At 41.6% G+C, this 27,759-nt stretch overlaps 1 protein-coding gene and 1 gene segment (V, D, J or C); one reads left to right on the forward strand and one right to left on the reverse strand.

Moving 5' to 3' along the window:
* The first annotated feature begins 1,559 nt into the window (after positions 1 to 1,559).
* On the forward strand, positions 1,560 to 6,181 carry LOC148815772 (uncharacterized). The gene is made up of 4 exons (XM_088904794.1): positions 1,560 to 3,035; positions 3,389 to 3,441; positions 3,707 to 3,781; positions 5,612 to 6,181. Exons 1-4 carry the CDS (start codon positions 2,879 to 2,881, stop codon positions 5,744 to 5,746), a joined length of 420 nt encoding a protein of 139 aa, XP_088760920.1. The 5' UTR covers positions 1,560 to 2,878; the 3' UTR covers positions 5,747 to 6,181.
* Positions 6,182 to 23,133: 16,952 nt separating this feature from the next.
* Positions 23,134 to 27,759, reverse strand: LOC148815773 (Ig kappa-b4 chain C region-like). The segment is given in 2 exon segments: positions 23,134 to 23,683; positions 27,087 to 27,759. Coding segments are annotated over 2 exon segments (507 nt in total).

Genomic DNA, 27,759 nt, shown 5'->3' on the forward strand with positions numbered 1-27,759 from the left:
CCGAATCTGGATCATGTCTGAAAACATCAAATCTGTTACTGAACAAAACTGACAGGTTCCAGCTGTTCATATTTTCCATCCATAAAGACGAGTAGAATCCCTGTGAATGGATGAAGGATCAAGGATCTCTCTAAGATGATAGTTTCCCTTTCCTGGCCAGGATTTCAAGATATTACTGATAATATACTGATAATATAACACAAGTATATTAATGATATTAAATATTAGATATTAATGGCGTACTGTAATATTAATATTATACTTTTGTATGCAGCTTTTCACAGGGTTTCAAGTGCTTCAACAACTCTTATTTCAGAATGATATCAGAAGTCAATATTATAAACATCTTCCTCTTGCTCTTAATGATCATCTTGTTCCTTCTAGTCTTCTCCATTCATTTACAGATTTCAGATTTTCACGCTTAGGAATTTGTGCACTTGATTCAGGCCTCGTATCTGACTTTTTGTGCCCATTTTCACAAGCTCTACCTACTTTCAGTTGATATTGACCTTTACTTGTTCTTTTGCATGCTGATGAAGTTCCACACCATAACATTTTCATTTCTTTAAGACTGAACAATGACTTCTGAGATTATTTCCTTGGTACTGAATATTTCATGCGATTCCAACAGACACATACTGAATCCATTACTGATCATACTTGGACTTCTTATCCTGCTTGTAATTGGAGTCATAGTCACCGGGATGACCTGGAACAAATGCAGTAAGTTTCTACTGATATTAATAGTTATGTTTGGGTATATATTATTTAAATACACTGTACCATCTGTTGAGTGGAATGCACATATGTTTACACATCAGGGATGCTTTTTATTGCAAATTGACTTACATTTGCAAATATTTATTCAGTTATATTTGGGTAGATATCAATTCATTATATTTGAGTACTGTACATATTAATTAAATATATTATATCATCTGTTGAGTGGAATGCGTGTATTTTTCCACATCTGGTAATATATTTTTTTTATTTAGCTGATGCTTTTATTCAAGTTTACTTATGTTTGCAAGTATTTATCCAGTACTGTTATTGAATCCATCTGAGTGAATCTCTGCTCCTCCAGGGTACAGCAGCACAACTACCTGTACACTTGATTTGAACTCAGAACTTTCCACAGCCCTGGCCAGTACACTACACTGCTGAATCTCATTGCTTCTGCTTTTGTTTGCTCTTACATTAACAACTGCAGAAACTACTGTTTGCTCACTATGAATTCAGCTTTCTTTGTGTCATTGCAGTTTATGAAATTGCAACGTGCTCAGTGCATTGCAGTGCTGCCCAATGCACTATACAATCCTTGATTTAAGTTTAACTACATATTCCTTTTAACTGCTTCCACACATTTCTAAACAATGTTAATGATGTGTCAACATAAACACCAAAGTCTCTAATAAGTAACTTCTTCAAGCTCACTGTTCATGTTAATTGCACACTGTACCTCATTACTTCTAATACTGGGTATCTGAGATCTAAGAGTTTCACTGTCTGTAAAAGTTACTGATGTGATTTTGCTCTTGTGTCTTTGTGCTACTGTGAAGCTTTAGCATTGTCTCTTCCCAGTCAGTCTCTCCTGCACTAGAGTGTCATGGTTTCACTTGTCACGTGTTTGGTCTACAGGGAGTAGTGCAAGTTGCTCTATATACACTGGTGGAGTAGCTGTGCTACAGTAGATTCAAGCAGTGATGTAAAAGAGATTACTCAACCCACCTGCTGTGGCTCATATGATCATATTTTCAGTAGCTATTTGATATACTGTAAGCAACTCGTGTCCAATTCTTGAAGAAAGCCAGGATATTATTCTTTATGGCATGGCAATAAATGCTTTTTCAAAGCCCCCACAACCTTAGATAGTGTCCCGGTATTTTTGGTATACTGTACATTTGTCCTTTTTTCTGTTTTGATTGAACACAGGACTGCCAAATCCTTGGGTATGTCTATGTCTCTCTATTATGTTTTTGTCACTGTTTCTATGGTTTCACATTGTTTGAAAATCAAATTTGTTTTCTTATTGTGTCAGAACCTAAATCACTGACAAAGATCAGGAAGAGCAACATGGATGCCTGTCAGCCACCTTTGCTAACATCAGCCCTGCCTGTTACCAAGTTCTCAAAATAATGTGCAAACATTACTATGAACTCCTGTGATTTGAGCATATTGAGAAGTAACGTCTGTATGTATTTGAATTAACAGAGTACTGAACAAGGAATCAAATGTAAAAATAAACACATATTTACAGAAACTCCAAACACACACATTGCATCAGTTAGAGACCACCAGCCAGTGTTTCCCAGTGGAGTTCAGGTACCAGCCTGAATTACTCCTATGTCCTGGCTGATCCTGTATCCCTGCCTGTCTGGATTTTCCTAGTTGCCTGTTTCCCTGATTTGGCTGTCCTGACCCCCTGGACTCCTATCAGGGAATCCATCATTTGCTCTAGTCTCCTCCACTGCTCCAGCCTACTGAGTCCTGCAGACTGTGGGTTTGGTGTGGCTGCTGCACGCTGTCAGCGCTCACACTCCTGTTCCCCTGGTGCTCACGTCACACTGGATTCATCCCACAGAGGGTGTGGCACTTCTGATCCCCCTGGTGTGTGAGCTGGCAGTGAGGTCTGCTGCTGTGTTAGACTCACAGTCCTACTGTGGTGCTCATACGAGCCTGGGGTCTGGCAGCTCAGTCCCATGCTCTGGAGTTCAATGGAGCTACCAGCCCTGGTGGTCCTCCCTGTTCTCACCCACCTCCAATCCAGCCTGTACCCATCCCTGTGTCCAGCACTCTGTCCAGGCTCCACTCCTGCTCTGTGTCTATCCCTGTGTCCAGTTTTCTCAGCCACCTCCACTCCTGACCTGTGTCCAGCTATATGTCTAGCCCGTACACCAGCCCTTTTTCCAGGATCCACTCCAGCCCTGTGTCCAGCTTCCACTCCAACCCTGTGTCCAGCCCTATGTCAGCCTTGTCTCCATCCTACTCGCCCACCTGCACCCTGTGTTCAGCTCTGTGTCCAGCCTGCAGTCCAGGTATGTTCCCTGCCAGCCCGCTCCTCACCCTTTGGACTCAGCCTGTCGGCTTCTCTACCTTCCTCTTGGACACCCCATTCAGCCCTGCCCTGTCTCTGATTCTCCTCCTGTATCCATCCCTGTGAATCAGAGTCCATGCTGGAGTGCACTGGCCACTACCCTGGGTCTGTAACGCCTCCTTTCCCACGTGCATCATCCTGGGTGACACAGCATAACACAGATACTTTTATTAACAGGTTAAATACTTGTAAAGATTTGCAAATTCTGCATCCAGTTATTTTAGAGACATCTACAGATAACTGGAATTACTGCTGATGCTACTCAACATAAAATGACTTTTTAATATATTTAAGCTAAAAGGAATCAGAAGAAAAGGGATGCTGATGGGGGACAAAATGACATGACAGTAAGTTCTCATTTTATATGTTTACTTCTTGATGGGATTCTCTTATCTTTAAAGGGCTTCTTCCCCTCTCTTTTCTTTTATATTGAAGATATTTTTATAATATTTCCTTATTGAATACATTTTACTCCTACAGTTTCAATTATTTGTATCTTTATGTTTTATGCTTTTTTCTAAATCCTATTGTATGTGCAAGTTTCAAGTGTTTTGGGTTATATCAGTATAAAAATGATTGTGTAAATAAATGATGATGATGATTATTCTGCAGCTCTGCACAGACCTGGAGAATGATATGACATATTCCTCAGTTAAGGTTCTGGAGAGAGCACAACGGCAGGAAGAAGTAAGCTCTTAGTTTTGTTGTCTTATTTTAATTTATTGATTACATAGCAATTTCTAATATGACTAACCATTGATCAAATACATACAGTTTTTTTAAACAAAATATTTTGTCTGTTACACTTTAATTTCCCAGCCACTGCCATCAGGGACAGATTTGGAAATTAACAGTTCCTGAGTTTTGTCCATCAGAGACTGTATTCCTCCAGATTTTGAATCCCACCAACTTTTTCTATAGAACAGAGCTACTAACAAGCATCAGCAACAAAATAAACTTTACTCTTTTCTTACTTAATCAGCTAAAAAAGGTTGTTTATCAGATTGTCCGAGATGATGCATGGAACACATGGAACCAAAGTTTAAAACACTTCTGTGCCCCTTCCTGTAATAATAATATATAAAAATAATTACGCTAATAGAGCACTTTTCTGGACACTCCACTCAAAGCAGTTTACAGGTCATGGGGATCCCCTCCACCACCAACAATGTGCAGCCCCACCTGGATGATGCAACGGCAGCCATAGTGTGTCAGTACACTCACCTCACACCAGCTCTCAGAGGGGAGGAGAGCAGAGTGATGAAGCCAGGTCATAGATGGGGGTTATTAGGAGGCCATGATTGGTAAAGGCCAATGGAAAATTACAGTGCAACAAGTTCAAAATGAACAAAATACTAAAGACTTTTTCCTTCAACAAAGATGCTGTTTCTTAAGTTTGATCCACTGATCAAATTCAAAATTCAAATTCAAAATGTATTTCTCAGTTGCTGTTAGAATGCAAACTTCCAGGTCACACTTCCTTCATAGAGAATGTGAAACTTAGAGAATTGTGGGAGCAACAGTGCTGTGTTCAGCAAAAGCTAATAACATTTCTACTTTTCTATCATAGGTAATAGTGACACCCCCTTTCTTTACATATTTTTTTTGTTTTTATTTCATGAAACCTGACATTAGCCAAACACTATTTGGCCTATATACACTGTTTAAATTACATTAAAAATAGATGCAACAAAAAACTTAAGAGCTGATCTATAACAAACCAGTGTTATGTTGATAGGTTCTCTGTAAAAACTCTACAAATGTGTTAAACTGTGTTTGGCTAATGATAGTCCTGGAATCAGTCTAAAATCTCAGCTGAGGAATCTTGGAATTATTCTGACCCAGACCTTGCATTTGATGCTCTTGATGGCAGTGTTGAAAAGATGCTTTCATCAGTGTATCATTGTGTATACTACACTTGTACACTTCTCCAAACTGGATACTGAAAAACTAACTTGATTATTGTAATTCACTTCTTTCTGGTGCTTGTGAACACGCTAGCAAATTGCAGGACTGAGCTGTTTGGATTCAAACTAAAACTAAAATACATGAGTATACTGTATATAATCTTAAACTGGCTCATAGGAGATTACTCAATAAGATTCAGAATACTGCTGCTCGCCTTTAAAAAATTGAGCTCCTGATTATATCAATTAACTATGTGGCACAGCGGAACAGAATTTTTCTTCTTCTTCTTAGTTAGTGCTCAGAGCGCTTCTAAATATAAACACTCTTACCTGCTTCTTTTCTTTCTCGCTCTGACAATATTCTCTTTATTTTTCTCTTGGCTTTACAGAGCGCGTTATTTTTCTTTTCTTTCACCTCCCACGCTAATTTCTCGTTAAAAAGTAACTGATTTCTCTTTCTGCTACAGATAGACAGTGACACAAACTGGTGTTTTCTGTGAAATCTCAGTTTAGTCTTTTCCTTGCCTATACAGTATGTTTTGGAGGATATATAAAAAGGAAGCTTTTGACCAGCACCCCTTCTAAGCAGAAAATCTTTTCTCTGTTGCAGATCATCCATGATGCTGACCCACATGTGACTTACAGCACCCTGTCATACCAGAAGAAACCAGCTTCACAGAGAAAACCTGCAGCTCTTTGTCAGCCTGAGTTTTTGGGCTTTGACAATTCTCTGTACTCATTATAATGAATAGACACTCCTTACAATAAATAGATAGAGGACCGTGTCCACAGGAGACAACTGACTTCACTGGATTAAAATATTAGTCTTTCTTACTGCAGAAGCTTAATAATAATCAAACATATATTTCCCAGCTATAGCAAGTGCTCGTAGACTGTTAAACTACAGCAAAACACATGGATCAAGATAGAATAAATTTAATAAAGATTACAGTTATGCATACAAAAAGGATTATTTTCATATCGGCAAAAGTTAAATTGTAGTGTAAGATATTGGAGATCACTTGCATTGTTATTTAGTAATAAAACGTGTAGGGTTAAAAGTGAATATACACATTTAGCTGACTCGATCTATGATGCCTAAATCATTTTAAGAGATTGTAAATGAAAAGTATACTCTATCTGCTGAAATGGTATATTTCAAATAAAAATGATCAGCAAACTGTTTTGGTGATCTCTACACTTCATTTTGCCCTGCAAAGAAGATTTATTGCTATCGTTATTTTATTGGATGTAATTTAATCCTACTTAATGAAACTGAAAATCCAGACTTTGTCAACAAAAAATATACGATATTATTTACTAACATTCAGTATACACTAAAGTTATCAGGTTGACTGAATAATCTTGTTTTCTGAAACAGCCCCCAGTATGAGGTTTCATTCCACTGCTAATTTCTTAATTTATTTAATTACAAAGAAGACAGGCATGAAAATAGAATGACTATGCTTATCTTGCTCTGTCACAACACACAGGACCAAGCCTGTGTTTCCAGTACTGACTGGCTACAAGTGTTGTTGAACCCAGGAAGACAATTTGCATAGAAGAGACTGTTTGCATTGGCAGCACATGCTTCAGTGCTCTGGGACTGTTTATAGCCCTGTGAGTTTAACACTTCATGACTGAGAGCTGCCCTTCATGGCAACAGAGCCCACAACAACAATGACTTTCATCACCATCATCATATGGACACTCCTCATCTGTGCTCAGGGTAGGAAGGGGTTGAAATGTTAAGTAAGAATTATATATGAAGTGAAAATGAATTATTTTGTTTAAAACAAGAAAACATTATATTTAGAAATAATACTTCAGGATCTAATCAATATTTTTCTTCCTCATGTGTAATTTGATTTTTCATTTTCAGAGTCCAGGGGACAGGTTACTGTAACTCAGACTCCAGGAGTGAAATCAATTCTTCCTGGACAGACAGTCACTGTGAGCTGTAAGACCAGTCCTGCAGTGAACATATATGATTCTAAGCACAGACTAACCTGGTACTAACAAAAAGCTGGTGAAATTCCTAAACTCCTCATCTATGCAGCAACTACCCAACAGACTCCAGGCTGAAGATGCAGCAGATTATTACTGTACAGGTTTACACTACCTCAACAGTAACTGGCTGTTCACACAATGTTACACACCCGTACAAAAACCTCCCTCAGCAGGACTGCACTGCTGCAGCTGGAACCTACTGCAGGTGCTGAGGGTGAAGGCAAAGACACAGGACACAGCCTGTGGAGGAGCTCAGCTGCGCACAAACGCTATGAATGACATTAAGTTAGTTGTATTTAATTTATATAACTTCATTTTAATTTATTTTTGTATTGTTAATGTTTATCTTGAAATTAAATCTTGTTTATGTAATCATTAATGTTCACTTCAATGTTTTCTTTTTAGTTGCAGAGAGGGGGAACCCAGAAATAAAAAGGTGTTTCATGCTGTAGACTTCACTTTTCATTCTACTATTGTAGAAATTGTTGACTTGGCTCTAACTCACCCAGCTATTCTGTTTGCTCACAGCACTAATTCCTCATTGATTCTTCTTTTCAATTACAACCTCTTCTGGCATGAGAGCTTTAACAAGGAGGATTTTAAAAACAAAACAAAACTAAACATTCTACTTAATATCTTTATCAATCATGGACACTGTGAGTTGTTAAAGTCAAGATTGAAACAAACTGTTAATAAAGAAAATCAATCCCTATTAAGCCTGAAAGTTATTATTCCTTTACAGGTGAGACACCAGGGGGCAGAGTGGTGTTGGGGACCCATGAAGTTGATGGGGCTTTAGAAAGTGATGCAATAAATCAGCAATAAGTGTAGATGAAATAAAGACAGGACAGTACACAAAACAAGCCAATTCACTCTGAGCTGTTTCAGTTCCCAATATCCCTGGAGTGAACAGCTTCAAAACAAAACATACTGATACAGTCCAAAATTTTTTCAAATCTCACTCAGTCTGTCTGCTGGCTCTCCTGATGTTACCTGCTGTTCAAGGCATTTCTGAAGAATCTTCCCTCTTCTCCCTGTCTGCAGATTACCAGCTCCTGGTGTCATACCCTCACCTCACTAACACCTGTAGTGATCACTGGACTGGTCAGGTGGAAAAGGTCAACAGGTCATGTCAGTTCCCAGAGCTACTGAGACTGGATCTGCTACTAGATCTCCATCTACACGTCCTGCCCTCTCCCACGGCCAAAGGCAATGGATTCACAGTCATTCCAAGGCCAATCCTCCCTCCATCTGAAGGAAAAAACTGGCAAGATTGGAGAAACCGGGAGCCTTCCAGCCTCGATCCAGGGAATTTCACCAGATGAGTCTCCTGCTCCACTCCTTCTTACAGCACAGGTCCAAGAGTGCAGCTCAGTCCCTTATCTCTGGTGTTGGGAACCAGGACAAGATTTCTATTGTGACGCTTTATACTAACTTCATGCCCAGCACCACTCAGAAAAAAAACAATATTTAAAGAAACACACAACATCAGTGTTATGTTCTTGTTAATTGCATTAAAAACAAATGTGTCACATTTATTGAAAATGGAATCCCATAAATTTGGCAGCCTAATATGCACTCTTCAGTCACAGAGTGAGGAAAAATATATATATATAATACCAAAAAAAAACACGATCAAGAAATGACCATTCATAATCGAGTATGTAATCTGTTTCTGAAGCGCAGAAAAGAAGACTGGGAGAAGCAATCTGAAAACTGAGGTTCACTCAAGTCATTGTAATAATGTATTATACGCATGATAATGTAATTTGCATTTCATTTGGTTTTGAGTCTGTCAGATCTATTTAACTAGTGAATGGTAGAGAAGCCTCTATTTCAAGCTAGACACGTAGACTAATGAAGATATTTTACTAGAAGTTAACAGATTCATATTTAATTTGAATTATACACATGCTGTGTGGCTTGCCTGGCTCATGAAAGAAAATGTACTGTGCAAAAGACTGTTCAGCGGTTATATGTAATCAACAATAAAACACATTGTTGTGCTTGCGGTTTCTCCTGTATTTCATAAAATGGGGAGGGGGTGTAAACCCAACCTGTATTTCTCCGGATTGCAGTCACTCTCCCACTGAGGGCAGCAGGTGCAGAGAGGGGCTTTTCAGAGCTCAAGTTTATTAAAACACACCTGTCAGCCCTGGCACAAGAGTATCTCAGTGGACTGTCCATCATGGGCATCAATCACACTGTGAGTCAACTACTACTGTGTGAAGTAATTGAAGTAATTGATGATGATCTCACTTCCCTTGTTATTGAGTGCACTTAATTCACTTAATTCTTATTTATTTACATATTTATTTGTACAATTCCTTTCTACAAAAGTTTCAATGCAGTTATTAATAAGTTCTATTTTGCTATTATTTTGAAGTAACAGAGATAATGTTTTTTGTAATGTATTGTTATTAATTACCTAATTATGTACTATCACTTTCAATGTTAAAATACGTTTGCTTTGTGAAATTAGTGCTTCTTGTTCTTGTTTTTTAACATATGTATTATATTTTATTTAAGGCTGGTTGACAAGGTTTTCTATTCAATTGTTGTAAATTGTAAAATACGTTTGGAATGGGAGCTGATAATAGTAGTGTATGTGCAAATCGTGATCTGGAAGGGCCCCGGTCAAAGATCCTGCCTAGGGCCCCCAGAAAGCCAGAGCTCTGCTTGCCAGGATAGGATCTGACTCCCCTGCAAACCTGTACTGGATAAAAGGTTATAGAACACATTGATGGATGTTAATAGTTATTACTTTGTCAACAATAAAATTCTTTAGTCACACCAATAGAGTAACTTGAATTGAAATTCAAGTGTTTTTTTTCTTTAAACCAAGAGAGTTGCATATGTGTCTGACTGATTTTTAACCCACGGAGCAGTGTTTACCTGGGTGTTTCTAGTATCAACCCAGACAGCACTTTGTGTGTGAGTGTTTCTAAAATAAACCCAAATAGCACTTTGTGTCTGAATGTTTCTAATGTAAACCCAGAGAGTAATGAGTGTTTCTAGTGTAAACACACTGGGTTTAAATTGTAATATTTAGACAGGACAGGCCACAGCAATGATCATCCTGAGGTCAGAAACACCATTTGACTTTAATGATGTTCGTCGATTTGAGATGTATTTTTTTAAATATTAGGGAGCTCTTTAATTGAAGTACTCCTGTATTACTGAGGGCAAGGAACAAGGTAGGGAAAAGCAAAGTTGAAGTATGATCCATGCAAAAAGACACATGTGAAGGAGTGAAAGGGATCACATACAGCATTTGTAATGTTTAGGTGAGGAGGTGACGTCAGGAGTGAGTGTGAATTACTGACAGCAGAGTCTGATTGAACTTTAGTGTTAATAATTAATAATAATAATTGCTTACACTTATATAGCACTTTTCTGCACACTCCACTCAAAGCACTTTACAGGTAATGAGGACTCCCCTCCACCACCACCAAAGTGCAGCCCCACCTGGATGATGCACCAGAACACTCACCACACATCAGCTGTCAGTGGGGAGAAGAACAGAGCAATGAAGCCCATTCATAGATGGGGATTATTAGGAAGCCATGATTGGTAAGGGTCAATGGGAAATTTGGCTAGGACACCAGGGTTACACCCCTACTCTTTTCAAGAAACCCTGGGATTTTTAATGACAACAGAGAGTCAGGACCTCAGTTTTACATCTCACCCAAAGGGCAGCACCTGTTTACGGTATAATGTCCCCCTCATTATACTGGGGAATTAGGACCCACATGGGCCACAGGGTGAGCACCTCTTGCTGGCCCCACTAACACCTCTTCCAGCAGCAGCCTTGGTTTTTCCCAGGAGGTCTCCCATCAAGGTACTGACCAGGCTCACACCTACTTAGCTTCAGTGGGCTGCCAGCTGGGATTTGCAGAGTGTTATGGCCTGTCTTGTTATCGCTCCTGAACATTCATTATAAAATCCATTAAAATAGAAGCTGTCTTAAATATTTCCATTAGATTAATTCATTTTCAGTAAAAACAAAACTTTTGTGTCACCAGAGAGCACTCTCCACAAGTGCATGAAAATAAGTGTTCAGTTCCCCATTCTCCAGCCCCATGTATTAAACACAAGTACTGTACTTCCTTGAACACAGTGTGGAATGTTTCTTGGGAACACACACAAATTACAGGGCATTTTGACAATTCTATCATTGGAAAAATTAATATAGACAACACCTGACCTGTGGGTAATAGCTCCATGGTCTTGAGAATGTAGATAAAAAACCTGATGTGTCTGAACACACAGAGCCAAGTGCTGCTCTCCACATTCCACTCCATTCCAGCTGTGTTGAGTGGAATAAGGGCTCAGCTGATTGTGTCTCATCCTCTGTTCCTCATAAAGCTGCTCTCTGTCTAGTCCTGCTGTCCTGGGAATGTTTATGCTAAACTGCTCATCTTGCTCTGACACAACACACGGCACGAAGCCTGTTTCCAGCATTGACTGACTGAACCCAGGAAGACAATTTGCATTGAAAATACACTTTGCATTGACAGCACATGCTTCAGTGGTCTGGGAGTGTTTATAGCCCTGTGAGTTTAACACTTCCAGACTGAGAGCTGCCCTTCATGGCAACAGAACCCACAGCAACAATGACTTTCATCACCATCTTCATCTGGACACTCCTCATATTTGCACAGGGTAGGAATGGGTTTATAAGCATTTTATTTTAAGTCAAAATAATTTGTGTAAACCATGAAATATTTTAAATAATAAATTACTCTATGAAATGTTTTAATTATTTTGTTTCATCATACACTGTTTGATGTTTTATTTTCAGAATCCAGTGGACAGGTTACTGTGACTCAGACTCCAGCAGTAAAGACTGTTCTCCCTGGACAGACAGTCACTGTGAGCTGTAAGACCAGTTCAGCTCCATTTAATAACAATGATCTAAACTGGTTCCAACAGAAACCTAGTGAAGCTCCAAAACTCCTGATTTATTGGGCAACTAACCATCTAACTGGGATCCCAGAGCGATTCAGTGGCAGTGGGTCTGGGACTGACTTCACTCTGACCATCACAGGAGTCCAGGCTGAAGATGCTGGAGATTATTACTGCCGAACTAAACACTCCATTGACAGTGCCCTTGTGTTCACACAGTGTTACACACTCGTACAAAAACCTCCCTCAGCAGCACTGCACAGTGACTGCACTGCTGCAGCTGGGACCTACTGCAGGTGCTGAGAGTGAAGACAAAGACACAGGACACAGGCTGTGGAGGAGCTGAGTTGCAAAGAGACACAATAAGCTTCATGTGTATTATTAAAAGATTACTATTTTATTTTACTTTATTGAAGTGAATAATTTTAATACAAACATTCAGTTAAATTTTATGACTCACGACTGTACTGCCAAGCACAGTTCAAACTGCATCAACAAGTTTGCCGATGACACAACAGTGGTGGGCATCATTAGCAACAACGATGAGTCAACATACAATTAGCCTTAAAAACATCTGTATTTATGATGTCTTTATTTGGAATATGAGCCCATGTATCCAGACAGTGTGACCCCTAATGCAGGGCTCCCCAACCCCAGTCCAGCAGGTTCATAGGTCACCCTTAGATCTCCAGTTTCTAAAGACCTCAGTTTCATTCTGATCAGATGATTATGAAGCAGGTGATTGTTGCTCCAATTCCTTTATACAGTTCACCATGTTGGAAAGTATACATTCACTCCACTATAGAAAGAGTACTTTTACTTGCATAATTAATGAAACATATACAGGTGTTTCCAGTGTTCCAGTAGGTGACCTGTAATAGTATCTAAATTGTCTAGGACCAAGGTAAGAGTTCGAGAGTAAAAGTTAATACATTTTAAGCAACCCGGGTAACATGACCATTCTTGAAAGCCTCCTTTTCCTGTTTTTTAAATTGTCCTCTGACCAATTGTCTTACATCAACCATTAGGGTGACTGAGGAGGGCAGGTTTTTCCCCAAAGGCTGCTGACAGGAGTCTTCATCTTCTTAATAAATGGTAAAGATCAGTTTATTCAACCTCAAGTAAATTTGCAGCATTCAGAGGAATCCTGGAACAAGCCAATACCAATTTTTCCAGACAGAACGACTTGGCTACACTTCACCTGGATCAGATTTAATTGTTTCTCTCACAGTCATAATGTCTGCTGCACAGCAATTGAAGGTCATATGATGTATCAGTCTGACCTTTCATTGCAGTACAGGCTGACACTGACCTGCAAATCTGCACTAGAGGGCACTATCTGAGAAGCTTTGACACAGACCTGAGTCTTTATGGTTGCATTATGAAGTTTTCTAATGTTAAGGCAAAGGATGACTCATGTGTTAATGTCTTTTTACCATACTAAGAATTAATTGTATCATCTTAGATTTTTATTAGTACTACATATATTGGACATTTTACAAACATTAACACCACACTGTTACGACCCCAAGTGTCTAGGGGTAAAGTGGTATAACATTTAGGATAATTTTTGGAAGCAGGTGGGTTCTGGTGAGGGACTAGGAAGCGTGATAAAAGGGTGGGTGCAAAAGTGATGATTTTAAGTTCAATAAGTGACTGGTAAGACACAATAACACAAAGGGTAAGGAACTAGACTGGTGCCAAACAAAAGAAAATAAACAAAATGGAGCTGGCTAGGAAAGTGAGGGAAAGCTAACCTGACTACAAAAGAAAACCCAAAACACATGGTCTTCAGCATCTTCAGCACCCTAGCTAACCTCCACTGACTACCCAAAACCATACAAGCCAAATGGCACTCACCTGTACTAAACTAGTGTTACTAATACAAAATCAACTTAGTGTGTAGAATGTACCCAACAACCTAAACTAACCTTATACGCAAAAGTTCACACAAAAACACAAGTGAACTAGGAATACAAATAAAGGAAAACGAGAGTAATCAACAGGAACAGAATACAAAAGAACACAAAGTTTGAACATATAACACGTTAGAGCAACGCAATGGCAAAACAAGGATAAACACACAAACTAAAGTACAAAGAGAAAAACAGAAACCAACAAAACAAAGCCAAAACTATACGAAAACACACACACAGCAAAACAACAAAGCCAAAGGAATAACCAAAAGCAAAATGAAGCAACACAGGACCAAAGTCAAACAAAAGGCCCCTCCTTCCTGAAAACCTCCATGTTATATACTGAATAAGATGAGTTCTGATTGGCTGAGAGCTGATTGATGATGATGTCATATGGAACAGTGGTGTAATGATGGACCAACAATCAAAGGTCAGCAGTGTGGAACATAACAACAAAAACACACTGGGACGTAACACACACTATATAGCCAATCTTGAGATAAGTAATGAATACCTTACAAACAAAAACAAGAAGCAAACGTTTTACCAATATATCATATAGCTTGGAAAGGAAAATTATAACAATAATAAACAGGATCTCTGTTACTTCAAATTTACAGTATGACAAATCATAACTTACAAATTACTGCACTGAAACGTCGTAGAAATTAATTTTAGAAATACAGTAAATATGAAAATAAGCAGAAAAAAATAAAAACAAGTGCACTCAATAATGAGGTGAGGGGAGGGAGGTGAGATCAGTAAGGTTGAGCAGGAGAGAAAGTGTTCTATAACTTAAAGCACCTAGGTTTTCTGAAGGCAAAATCATAAATTACATCTTCATACAATAGTAGTCGACCCACTGCGTGATTGATGCTCATTTTTTTATTTCAAACCATTACAACAAATACAGTTTGTAAGACAAGTAAAAGGTCAATTGTAATATTTCATTACATGTTAGTTGTAATTAAAGATCACAGTGTTTGATCATCACAGGTGATAAACCTATGTTAACTCATCTATTTCTTCCTTCATTTAAGACATAACCATGACAAGATTGTTCAAATACCAGAAAGAATTCCAATGAAAGCTGGGTGCTGTTTCACAGAGTAAGATTAGTCTATTATCCAGTCTGCTTGTGTAAATAAGTTGATAAAAGTTTTTGGTTTCATGAAGCATGATTGAATTCTATCCAGGTAAGTAACTATAGTAAAATACAGTACCTTCTATTCTTAACCTTCTCTGGGGCAGTTTGAATTAAACCTAAACTGACTCTGAGGTTAAAAGCTCGTCTCACAGACCAATCAGTGATCCAGCTGATCTGAGAGCTGAGTGAGAGTGGAGAGAAAGTTTAGAGATCACCCCTTACACTTGGCAGATAATTTTTCTTTGAAAGATACCATTTCAGCCAACTGGTATACTTTACATTCACAATCTGTCAAGTCCCTGCATTTTTAACACTGCTTTGTGCAGCTCAGTGTTAAAAGAAACTCAGACTATGTAAAAGGCTGAGATTCCTTGTGACTAGTTCAGTTTTTTACTGTGTGCTGTGCAATGAGGAAAGTGGTGTTTGCAAGAGAACAATTTTGAATGCATTCATAACATTTGAACATACCGATTAAAGAAAATGTCATGTTGCAAATTGAGGGGGCACCCTGGCAGGCTCAGGGCCCTAGGCAGTCACCTAGTCCACCTATACCCAGGGCCAGACCTGGCCTACTTGGACATTCCAAGCTTGGTGACCCAGAGAAAAATGATTCTGTATTTTCATGCATTATTACTCTAAATCCCAAGAAGTGTGTTGTGTTTGTGTTATAGAATGTATTTATCCACGTGTGTTGCTGGCAGTAAAGCTAAGATCTAAGTTACAGATCTGTACTTACATAATCAGCAAAATAATAGAGTGTTTTGTTATTGGTTAGAAATCATTTTCAGATATGTAGCACTGTAGATATTATCATCATCATCCAGCAGAGGGCAGTGCTCAACACAGTGTCTTCAACCTCTGCATGTAAACTCTTTTACTTTTTATAGAGCGTCTCTCCTCTGACCTGGATTGTAAAGAGGGAGGAGTGTGTTGGTTTCTCACTGAATTCACCTTGCCAGCCTGGGCAGCTGTGTTTTTTGCTGTGTCTGTTCTTCCTTTCTTCAGCAGCCGTTTTGATACAAGGACCAGAGTAGCTCGTTTTCAGTTATATCAGAATATGAGACTGCTTGATGCCATCAGTGCCTCTAGCTGTTCCACACTGTCCCAACTGAGTGCTTCTGCTTCTCCTCCAGTAACTCTTCTCACTCACACTCTTTCCTACAGTAACTCTGCTCACACACACTCCTCTCCTCCAGTAACTCTGCTCACACACACTCTTTCCTACAGTAACTCTGCTCACACACACTCTTCTGCTACAGTAACTCTTCTCACTCACACACACTCACATGTCCATGTCTCTTCAGTGATTTAACACAAACCAAGGCTATTTCCCTTTGAAGATTCAGGTTCTCTAGCCTGTATGCAATAACACAGTCTGATGTTCAGGTGTTTATATAGTATTCTGTGTCAATTGACTGATGAACAAGAAATGCCTTTGTGTGTTTTTACTTCCTGTCATTTTCTTTACCCAATTCAGGGCTGAGGAAGAGCTTATCCCAGCTGACAACAGGCGCAGGGCAGAATACATGCTTGGTGGGACACCAGCAAACACACACCAGGGCCAGTTTTCCCAGAAGCTAAGTCAGCTACCAGTATAGTAAAGGAATAAGTAAAGGTTGAAATCTTTACTTGTTCCTTTGCAGTCTACCCATGGTGACACAGCTGCCAACTACCAGTACAGTATGTCTTTGGACTGTGGGGGTAAAATGAAGCATCTGGAGAAAACCTATACAAACCTGAGGAGAACATTTAAACTTCACACAGATACCCACATCAGGTTCAGAATTGAACCCAGGGTCCCAGTCCTGTGAGTCAGCAATGCTGACCACTGTGTGACCCACTCAGAAATTTCACCCTACATATACAGTGGTGTGAAAAAGTGTTTGCCCCCTTCCCGATTTCTTATTTTTTTGCATGTTTGTCACACTGAAATGTTTCAGATCATCAAACAAATTGAAATATTAGACAAAGATAACACAAGTAAACACAAAATGCAGTTTTTAAATGAAGGTTTTTATTATTAAGGGAAAAAAAATCCAAATCTACATGGCCCTGTGTGAAAAAGTGATTGCCCCCCCTGTTAAAACATAAATCAACTGTTGTTTATCACATCTTTGGAAAGCTGAGTTCAATTTCTCTAGCCACACCCAGGCCTGATTACTGCCACACCTGTTCTCAATTAAGAAATCACTTAAATAGAACCTGCCTTACAAAGTGAAGTAGACCAAAAGATCCTCAAAAGCTAGACATCATGCTGCGATCCAAAGAAATTCAGGAACAAGTGAGAAACAGAGTAATTGAGATTTATCAGTCTGGAAAGGTTATAAAGCCATTTCTAAAGCTTTGGGACTCCAGCGAACCACAGTGAGAGCCATTATCCAAAAATAGCGAAAACATGGAACAGTGGTAAACCTTCCCAGGAGTGGCCGGCTGACCAAAATTACCCCAAGAGCGCAGTGACGACTCATCCAAGAGGTCACAAAAAAACCCCACAACAACATCCAAAGAACTACAGGCTTCACTTGCCTCAGTTAAGGTTAGTGTTCATGACTCCACCATAAGAAAGAGACTGGGCAAAAATGGCCTGCATGGCAGAGTTCCAAGACGAAAACCACTGCTGAGCAAAAAGAACATAAAGGCTCGTCTCAGTTTTGCCAAAAAACATCTTGATGATCCCCAAGACTTTTGGGAAAATACTCTGTGGACTGACGAGACAAAAGTTGAACTTTTTGGAAGGTGTGTGTCCCATTACATCTGGCGTAAAAGTAACACAGCATTTCAGAAAAGGAACATCATACCAACAGTAAAATATGGTGGTGGTAGTGTGATGGTCTGGGGCTGTTTTGCTGCTTCAGGACCTGGAAGACTTGCTGTGGTAAATGGAACCATGAATTCTGCTGTCTACCAAAAAATCCTGAAGGAGAATGTCCTGCCATCTGTTCGTGACCTCAAGCTGAAGCGCACTTGGGTTCTGCAGCAGGACAATGATCCAAAACACACCAGCAAGTCCACCTCTGAATGGCTTAAGAAAAACAAAATGAAGACTTTGGAGTGGCCTAGTCAAAGTCCTGACCTGAATCCGATTGAGATGTTGTGGCATGACCTTAAAAAAGCGGTTAAGGCTCGAAAACCCTCCAATGTGGCTGAATTACAGCAATTCTGCAAAGATGAGTGGGCCAAAATTCCTCCACAGCGCTGTAAAAGACTCATTGCCAGTTATCGCAAACGCTTGATTGCAGTTGTTGCTGCTAAGGGTGGCCCAACCAGTTATTAGGTTTAGGGGGCAATCACTTTTTCACACAGGGCCATGTAGGTTTGGATTTTTTTTCCCCCTTAATAATAAAAACCTTCATTTAAAAACTGCATTTTGTGTTTACTTGTGTTATCTTTGTCTAATATTTCAATTTGTTTGATGATCTGAAACATTTCAGTGTGACAAACATGCAAAAAAATAAGAAATCAGGAAGGGGGCAAACACTTTTTCACACCACTGTATGTATATATATACACACACACACATTACTAATGACTGAGCATGACAAATTGTCCAATTTCAGAAACGGTTCCATTTACAGACAGATATTATTGCTACTATACTATTATTACTGCTACAATACAGTTTATGGAATATTAGTAAATACATTAAAATGTAATCACTTATAACTGAGAAATGTATTTAACACCATTAAACAGGTCCTCACGGCACATTCACACATACTGTTCATCAATAAAATTAGTCACACCTCATAGGAGATGCTTAAACGACAGAGTTACTGAAATATGTAGTTAATATTTATAAGCCCTCAGTGACTCTTTATATAAAGTGTTACAGGGAGTTATGTTTAAAAAACCTGACCAGGTCCTCGATCTGCTCTCTTGCTTCCCTGATCTTGAACAGGTGCAGTTCTCTGACACCCCCACAGTATGACACCTCCCTCAACCAGCCCATTCTCCCCCATGCTAGGCAAATCAGCCTGGCTGCACTCAGCTCAGACTGTCCCCGGGGTATTTTTGGCTATGAAATCGCAAGATGTGGCGAGAAACTGAAGCTGTTGCTGGGAGGATTTGCATAGACAGGATGAGCCCTGCAGCTGGGCCAGGGCAGGACAGCCCAGATGGAGAAGAGTCTCCAGGGGCTCCTCTCCCTCTAACACTGCTGTCTACATCATAACACAAGGGCTGGGTTTAACTATCTTCTACCTGCTCTGAGAGTCTGTCTCTCACTCTCTGGCACCCAGAACAGCTGACAGGTCCCTTTTAAAGACTCTAGACAATTATTAATATTCATGTGCACTAATAATTCTATTGAAGCGTAACTCAACAAAGTCAAACTGTAATGAAGACTGAAAGAAACATTAAATCTACTTGATGGTTAGAAGCTTGATAATCCAGGGTCTTAGTGCTGACTCTTCAGCTCACTGTATATACTCTGTAGCTGATAGTTTGTGCTTTGTCCTGTTGTCATAGAGAAAATTGATAAGACTGAAGGTACTGATGATCTGTGTTCTAGGTCTTACCCAGACAAAATAAAATATTGCAAAGGAACAAGTAATAGGTTTATTCCATGCTGAAAAAAAGAAGAAAGAGAACACAACGTTTCGGCTCGTTGAGCTCACACCTGAAGAAGGCTCCACGGCCGAAACGTTGTGTTCTCTTTCTTCTTTTTTTCAGCATGGAATAAACCTATTACTTGTTCCTTTGCAGCCTACGCATGCTGACGCAGCTACCCACCTAAAATAAAATATTATCCACTTCAGGGCACAAAGCAAGGGCTTGATACTGTAGTTCCAAACGAATATCAATTAATTATCTGCTATTGTTATTGATAATTACCAATCCTATCATTATGTCACAAAAGAAGGAAACACCTCAAAGTGTTTGGCATTACAAAAATATTTAAACAATATCAAGCATGAATACATAAATGTTCAAAAACACAACATATACAATATAAAAGAATAACTATTAAAGGACGCCAAAGAGAAATGCAATAGGTTTAGACCTCAGGAGGACACTGCTGCTGGACCCTTGAACTAAAATCTTTCATTCAGATATCTCGTACACACCCCACAATATAAACATCTCTCAGTTGTCATTAAAAACAGAACTTGTCCTCAATTGACTCAATTTATTATTCATCTATTTTATTAAAAAAAAAAACATATTGCAGATGAAGTGAAAAAGTGGTCTTAGTTACTTTAAACAGTTAAATTGCACAGTCCAAACTAGGATAAATACTCCTGACAGACAGTCCTATAGCCTATAAAAATTCCCAGTCTGATCTATGAGTGTAAGTAGGAGTGTTTCTCAGGGACTAGAAAACTGTCTTCCTTGGAAAATCAGGTGATGGCAGATTATCAATCTCTCCATTTTTTAAACATTTTTACTCAATATAGGAGTGCAGAGGACACAGAACCTATCCCAGCAAGCAACAAGCACAAGGACATCCATTGCAGAACAGACAGACAAACATACACTCACACCAGGCCCAGTTTTCCCTGAAGCCAATTAACCTACCAGTATAGCTTCTGAGTGTAGGAGGAAACTAAGGCACCTGGTGGAAACTGAAACAAACATGGGAAGAACATACAGACCTCAATTGAGATAACCCACCAGGAATTGAACCCAGGGCCCGAGCTCTGCAAGACAGCAATGCTAACCACTGTGCCACTGTGCTGCCCTTTTGGAAGAACTACATTTTGATTTGGAACTTGTGGATCTGACTGATGTGATAAACAACCTACACCTGATTATTTGCCTTTTGCGATATTGTTTATCTTGAGTATTGCCACTTTCTGTCAGATGATCAGTCTCCTGTAAGATCATTTACAATTTGAAACAATAGTAAAGACAATGTGAAAAAACAAGCCATCAGGGAACACCCTTAAATGTACAGAACACTTGAGGGTAAAACTAGAAGGATATTTAACTCAACGTGTTACATGCAACTGATCCCTGGTGCTTGATTGCCAACCTCATGCCACAGGAAAGGCCTGTGCCAGTGAAGTGCACCCCCGTTCCCCAAAACAGAACAGATAGTGACCACTGTGGCCTTCACACGCATGATCATGCAGCTCATTAACATCTCAGGTGATGACAAGACGGTCATTACTGGGAGACTCAAGCTGGAGCAGAGGGTTCAGAGTGAGCAGAGAGGTGTTGCTCCATTAGACCCAGAAAATAATTTAACCCCCTGAGTCTCCAGTCTCTGCACAAAAAAAATATCAGTGAATCTACCAAAGAAGGATCTGCATCAGGCATCTCCAGCTCTATTCCTAGAAGACCTGAAGTCTTCAGCTTTTTTGATCCAACCTGGACAGTCAATTCAGCCAACTATATTCCGAGTTACACATGGAATTCTTCTTACTGTTTGTGTAACACCGCTGCACTATCCTGACAGAGCACAGTGGTCTCAGGATGGGGGGTGAATCAACATGAAGGCAGACACACTAGCAGGCTGTTGAGTGTAGGCAGGAAAATTAACAAACAGCAGACAGTGAAGTCCATAGCTGGAGTCCTAACAGGATATGAAACCTGAGACACAAGGCTTGATGCACAAAGGGAAATCTGGAAGCATAGTCAGGCAAAGCAAGCAAGTGTCATGAACAGTTCTTTCCGGGACCTATACAGACGACACGATCCAGAATTGTGAGGAAACGCTGGGGGAAAAAAGTCATGCAGGAGAGGGTATGGAGACAGGGGGCATGTCCAGGGGGTGCAGGTGTCCGGGGCGGGTGAGTCCAAGGTGAACAATCCATGAAGAAATCCAAAGGGGTAATCCAAGACAGAAGAGTAAGGCCAATGCCAGAAGATCCATCCAAGGGAATTAAAACCATGAACCGGGTCAGGACCGGCAGTGTGGGGGGGGGGGATCAGGAACAGGAGGTTAAAACCATGACAGAGCCAAATGCAGCAGGACCCAGGATCTCACAAAATGGGATTCAATGAGGAGCATCAGGTGAAGTCTGCATCTGGCTTTTAAGGAGGAACTGAAATAGGGAACAGGTGTGGGTGATGGGAGAGAATGAAGAAGGGCTTAAGGGGAGGAGTAGCGACCGTGACAGCAAGTTCATAGTGCAGGAGAGAATGCAAGCAAGAGCAATTCAAAATACTGGAAAACACAAGTGAAGCACAAAAAGATCCAGAGACATGGTGAAGAATATAATCAGTGAAAGGCAGAGAAGTCAAGATAAAGAAACTGATAAACAAAGCACTAAGAGTGAGCTGGGAGGCAATCTCAAGGCTGGTTTTTATAACCTGCTGGAACAAAGTTAGTGAATGATTCCATTACACACAGGTGAAATTGATCTTCAGCTTGATAGTGTTTTCACGGCAACAGGTTGATTGGCTGGTTGATTACAAACTCTATCAGTTGCTGTGGTGTTTCAGGTGTGTAATTTTGTGCTCCTACAGGAAAGAGTGTGACAGTTTCCTACTGCTGATAACACAGAACATTCATGTGACTTAAGGCACAGTTATCTATAAAACACCTCTGATGTTGGGGAGAAGTATTACAGTTCTGTTTTTATTTACATAATTAGAGCACCTGTGGAGCTGAATTCTGAGATGAAACACAAACCAGGAGATACCAGGTCCAGAGGCAGCACAGCACCATGAACAGAGCTGTCTGAGGCTTGCTGTAATACTTGTTTTCATCAGTAATCACTTCTGTAAAACATGAAAGAATACCAACCATCTAATTTTATTTTACAATTACTCCTTTATATTTTGGTTATTTTTTTCTTATTTAAGCTAAGCAGTGTGATGGGTAGCAGAGAATGATCTTTTTCTGGCAGGATTCCACACTTCTTTATAGAAAAGGGTGACAGGAGTATGGAATAAGCTACCCAGCCTGGATTCTTGCCGAATGGCCTCTTGTTTGTACAGTAGCTGTTTCTATGTTCGTATGGAATCTGGAACACCAAGCGCAGCAGCAGGGACCCGACTCTCAGAGAGCCAGCTGTGAGCCTGCAGTGAGCTCACTGTGAGGGTGTTCTTTATAATTCCTAACGTGCACTCACAGGTTGTTTTACACACCGTTAGCGTCTGCCGGTCTTGAACACTCAGCTATAAATAATTCACAATCAAATCAGAACAACATGCATTTGTGGGGTGCTTTATTTATAATAAAGATCAGGACGAATAATTTCATGATTCAAAAATTCTTTATTACTATTATTTTTCTCTCACTAACAGCACGTACAACAGGACTAAACAACACGCACACATGGACAGCGGATGACGGAGAAGCTAAGCGCGTCTAAAACGTTGCTAACAAATATGTCTGAGTACTGAGGGGCGCAATAAGGTTACAGTCACAGAGATAAAGCTAAAACAGAACACAGCCATCAGCAATGCGGCGTTGCCCTCTGTGTGGGCTACTCTGGGCAGTCGGATTTGTTCAGGGTCTTCTGGACAGTAGCCTGGGACCCCTGGCTGGCCTCGCAGGTCACGGAGTGCAGCGATTTCCAGTCGGCCTCGGACAGCGTCAGGGTGCTGCTCCAGCTGTAGGTGCCGTCGCTCTCCAGGATGCCGGGGGTCTTGGTGACGCTGCTGCTCTTGGAGCTTCCGTCGATCTTCCACTGCAGGCTCCAGTCGGACGGGAAGCCCTTGTTGGCCAGACACAGCAGCGTGGCGCTTCTCTTGGCGCTCAGCTCCACAGTCGAGGGCGGCAGGAGGGACAGAGACGGCAGAGCGTTACCTGGAGACGGAAACCGGTTGGAATGAGATCAGAGAGACTCACAGCCGCCTGGGAGAGACTCGCACAGACCCACAGGGAAAAAAAAAACCGAACTGTCGCAAAATAGACACTATTTCACTATTGACAGATAGCTGAAAAAGGAAAAGGAAGTTTTAAGTTCTACACGTTGTTTTAGGGCTTGAATAAGTGTTTCCGGACATTCAGGACTGAAGTCCTTCATGTAGTTGGAAATGTATCTAAAATTCATTAAATACACTGCACTTTGATAATGTCTGAAAGTATATTTACCTAAATGTGTTTTAACCATATCTCGCTTATTGAGGACTACAAACTAAAGCTGTATCCCTGCTGCCTCCTGTACTAAAAGCCCAACGTGGCGCCTCTCGCCTCCCGCTGAATAAAACTGACCCGTAACGAACTTTTCACCGTCTGCAGGACCCATCAGCATCGGCGGGTACTGAGGCTTTATAAGTACAAGACACGAAAAAAAATACCTGTGAAATTCGCGAGTGTATTCACCTGGAGAAGAAATAATTATGCCTACTTTCATATATAAAGTATTAATATATTAATGACATTTCTTGAAATCAAGCATTCTGGAAGATTAATATACTAACTACGATTGGTATATTTTCTTCTCCAAATGCAATTATTGTATGAACCCTACAGCACAGATTATTTAGCGAGACATAAAACCACGTAAAATATGATTATTCAATCATTTAAAAAAAAACAGATCCAGTTTCGTTTTGCCCCTAAATTGTAATAGAATCACTACATTGAACATTGAAAAAACACTGATCTACCCCAACACTTCGACTATCTGTACACATTGAACTATGATGTTTTTTTATGATTAAAAGAAAGATTTAAAAAGTTGACGGTAATAAACAGTAATTGAACAGCGATAACTCGAGTACATATACTGTATATCATGCATATTGTAACGCAACGGGGGCTCCGGCGGGCGCCCTTGCCGCATCTGGTCGGCCCCATCCCGACTGAGGCTCGAACCCGGGACTTCCGCGTCTCTCTGCAGCGACCCAGCACCGTGAGCTAAAGAGAGATCTCCCCACAGCCCAGTAGCTGTAGTCCTGCTATCACAGGGAAGGGCGGTGACGTCACCTGCTCTGGTACGCCGGCTCTTACACAGTACCTGTCGGCCGTAAGCGTTACACTCTCCCCCGCTTAAATCGCCGTCCCCGGCGAAGGGCTATCCCACCCCGCTTCTGACACCAATGTAACGCAACGGGGGCTCCGGCGGGCGCCCTTGCCGCATCTGGTCGGCCCCATCCCGACTGAGGCTCGAACCCGGGACTTCCGCGTCTCTCTGCAGCGACCTAGCCCCGTGAGCTAAAGAGAGATCTCTATCCAGCCCAGTAGCTGTAGTCCTGCTATCATAGGGAAGGGCGGTGACGTCACCTGCTCTGGTACGCCGGCTCTTACACAGTACCTGACGGCCGTAAGCGTTACACTCTCCCCCGCTTAAATCGCCGTCCCCGGCGAAGGGCTATCCCACCCCGCTTCTGACACCAATGTAACGCAACGGGGGCTCCGGCGGGCGCCCTTGCCGCATCTGGTCGGCCCCATCCCGTCTGAGGCTCGAACCCGGGACTTCCGCGTCTCTCTGCAGCGACCCAGCACCGTGAGCTAAAGAGAGATCTCCCCACAGCCCAGTAGCTGTAGTCCTGCTATCACAGGGAAGGGCGGTGACGTCACCTGCTCTGGTACGCCGGCTCTTACACAGTACCTGTCGGCCGTAAGCGTTACACTCTCCCCCGCTTAAATCGCCGTCCCCGGCGAAGGGCTATCCCACCCCGCTTCTGACACCAATGTAACGCAACGGGGGCTCAGGCGGGCGCCCTTGCCGCATCAGGTCGGCCCCACACTGTCCGGGGCTCGAACCCGGGACTTCCGCGTCTCTCTGCAGCGACCCAGCACCGTGAGCTAAAGAGAGATCTCCCCACAGCCCAGTAGCTGTAGTCCTGCTATCACAGGGAAGGGCGGTGACGTCACCTGCTCTGGTACGCCGGCTCTTACACAGTACCTGTCGGCCGTAAGCGTTACACTCTCCCCCGCTTAAATCGCCGTCCCCGGCGAAGGGCTATCCCACCCCGCTTCTGACACCAATGTAACGCAACGGGGGCTCCGGCGGGCGCCCTTGCCGCATCTGGTCGGCCCCATCCCGACTGAGGCTCGAACCCGGGACTTCCGCGTCTCTCTGCAGCGACCCAGCACCGTGAGCTAAAGAGAGATCTCCCCACAGCCCAGTAGCTGTAGTCCTGCTATCACAGGGAAGGGCGGTGACGTCACCTGCTCTGGTACGCCGGCTCTTACACAGTACCTGTCGGCCGTAAGCGTTACAATATGAATTCGGTTTTGAGAAGTCTGCAGTTCGGGTTCTGTCAGCCACCGGCGTGCAGCGCCTGCCAGCTCTTCTCCGCCTGAAATGGACCCGAGTCAGCGGCTACATTAAGGCATCACTGGTCTCACTTGGACCGGCGGAGTCTGAACCCAACAGAGTCTCAATCGGGTTCCAGACCATGGGAAGTGGAAACGTTCCGCTGTGCGCTTTTGACACCGACTCTGTATCTCCAATATCAGCAGGATTAATGCACATTTCACATTGTAGCCTACAATAGAAGCATTCATACTATAAAGCAAACATAATAAATGGACACTCAGGATTCACGAGATGAAGCCTGTGAAGTATCCCGCACTGTAGAGCAGCACCGCAGCAGCCCAGCTAGGCTGAGACTAACCGAGCTGACACCCCGCTCCCGAATCGCACTTCTCAACACAACACTGTAAAAATACAATCTCATAACTTGAGCATCAACGTTGCAATTTCTGTGACAAAAATCCCTCTGATTAACTGCTGCCATTTTTACGCTTCATGCTCGCTATGACCTGTTTTGTTGCCTCCAAAAGTTCTGGTTTAGAATTTAGAAATCTGTATTAGACAAAATCCTGTGGATTCTAATTGTTCATAATAAATTAAAAAAAACAAAAATCAGATCAACACTTTATGAAAATGTTGCGAGAAGACGGAAAGAGAGATAACTTACTTCCAACGCTCAGTCTGGTGCCGCCACCGAAAGTGTACCACAGTGCTTGAACCTGATTCAGCGCTCGTACAAAAACCTGCTCCCGGACCAGAGGCGCGTCTACAGCGTTTCTACAGGTTTATATCTTCCTTTATCTCGCCTGGAAACGCAAGGATCTTGACGTTTAAACTATTTTATATCCAGATCGTGGAAGGTGTTAAGTACAGGACATTAATAATCTCAACATTAAATATGATAATAAAAGCGCCCATGTTTCTCTAAGAGTCGCGCAGTCCTGCGGAGTTTGTCTGCGCGGAGAGCCCGGGAAGAAGACGGCAAGGCTGCGCTGTACTTACTGCCCACACTCAGTCTGGTCCCGCCGCCGAAAGTCCACCACAGTGATTGACTCTGATAGAGCGCCTGTACAAAAACCTGCTCAGCGCGCCTGGAGCTGGCTGCGGCGCTCACACTGGACACGCTATCTCCCCGAGCCCGATAAAACTGCCTTGTTGCGATTCTGGTTTTAGCGAACCGAATCATTGATACGTTTTTTAAATCTATTATCTGTCCATTTTTAGTACTATTTAGTTTATCCCCAGTGAGTCGCGACGAGCCCGGCAATCAGAAGGCGGAGGCGAGATCTCTCCCTGCACTGGACGCAGGAGTATTTTACCGCAAACATACAAAAAGGACGAGGCTGCATTTTTCCCATCAGCTTCATGAAGTGTGAACAAGAAAACATTAAACAACAATGCATGTCGGCGCAGTCGTATTTTTAGCTCACTGGCTGTGTATTAATACAAGCCTGTAATGCGCACTGGCAGTATGTTGTGCTCCTGTGCCTTCCTTTCCCCTAGTGCTATGATGTTAACATCACACCTACAGTCTCCTGCAGGGGGCAATCGGTCCCTATAACTAACGTAGTAGGAAACCAGCAGGTTGTTAAAGGTGGAACATAAGGATGAATTATTTTTTATCATTTACTGTCATCTTATACCACATTTTAAGAAGTGTAAAAGTCCCCTTTGC

The sequence above is a fragment of the Atractosteus spatula genome, chromosome 24 (assembly GCF_055471065.1).
Source record: "Atractosteus spatula isolate fAtrSpa1 chromosome 24, fAtrSpa1.hap1, whole genome shotgun sequence".
In the NCBI taxonomy this organism is placed as follows: Eukaryota; Metazoa; Chordata; class Actinopteri; order Semionotiformes; family Lepisosteidae; genus Atractosteus; species Atractosteus spatula.

Bases quoted from the DNA above. Each gene is read 5' to 3' on its own strand.
- LOC148815772 (XM_088904794.1), top strand. From the start codon at position 2,879: ATGTCTAGCCCGTACACCAGCCCTTTTTCCAGGATCCACTCCAGCCCT. The intron at 3,442-3,706 runs GTAAGTTCTCAT...ATTATTCTGCAG, and splicing joins GGGGACAAAATGACATGACA to CTCTGCACAGACCTGGAGAA. The intron at 3,782-5,611 runs GTAAGCTCTTAG...TCTCTGTTGCAG, and splicing joins GAGCACAACGGCAGGAAGAA to ATCATCCATGATGCTGACCC.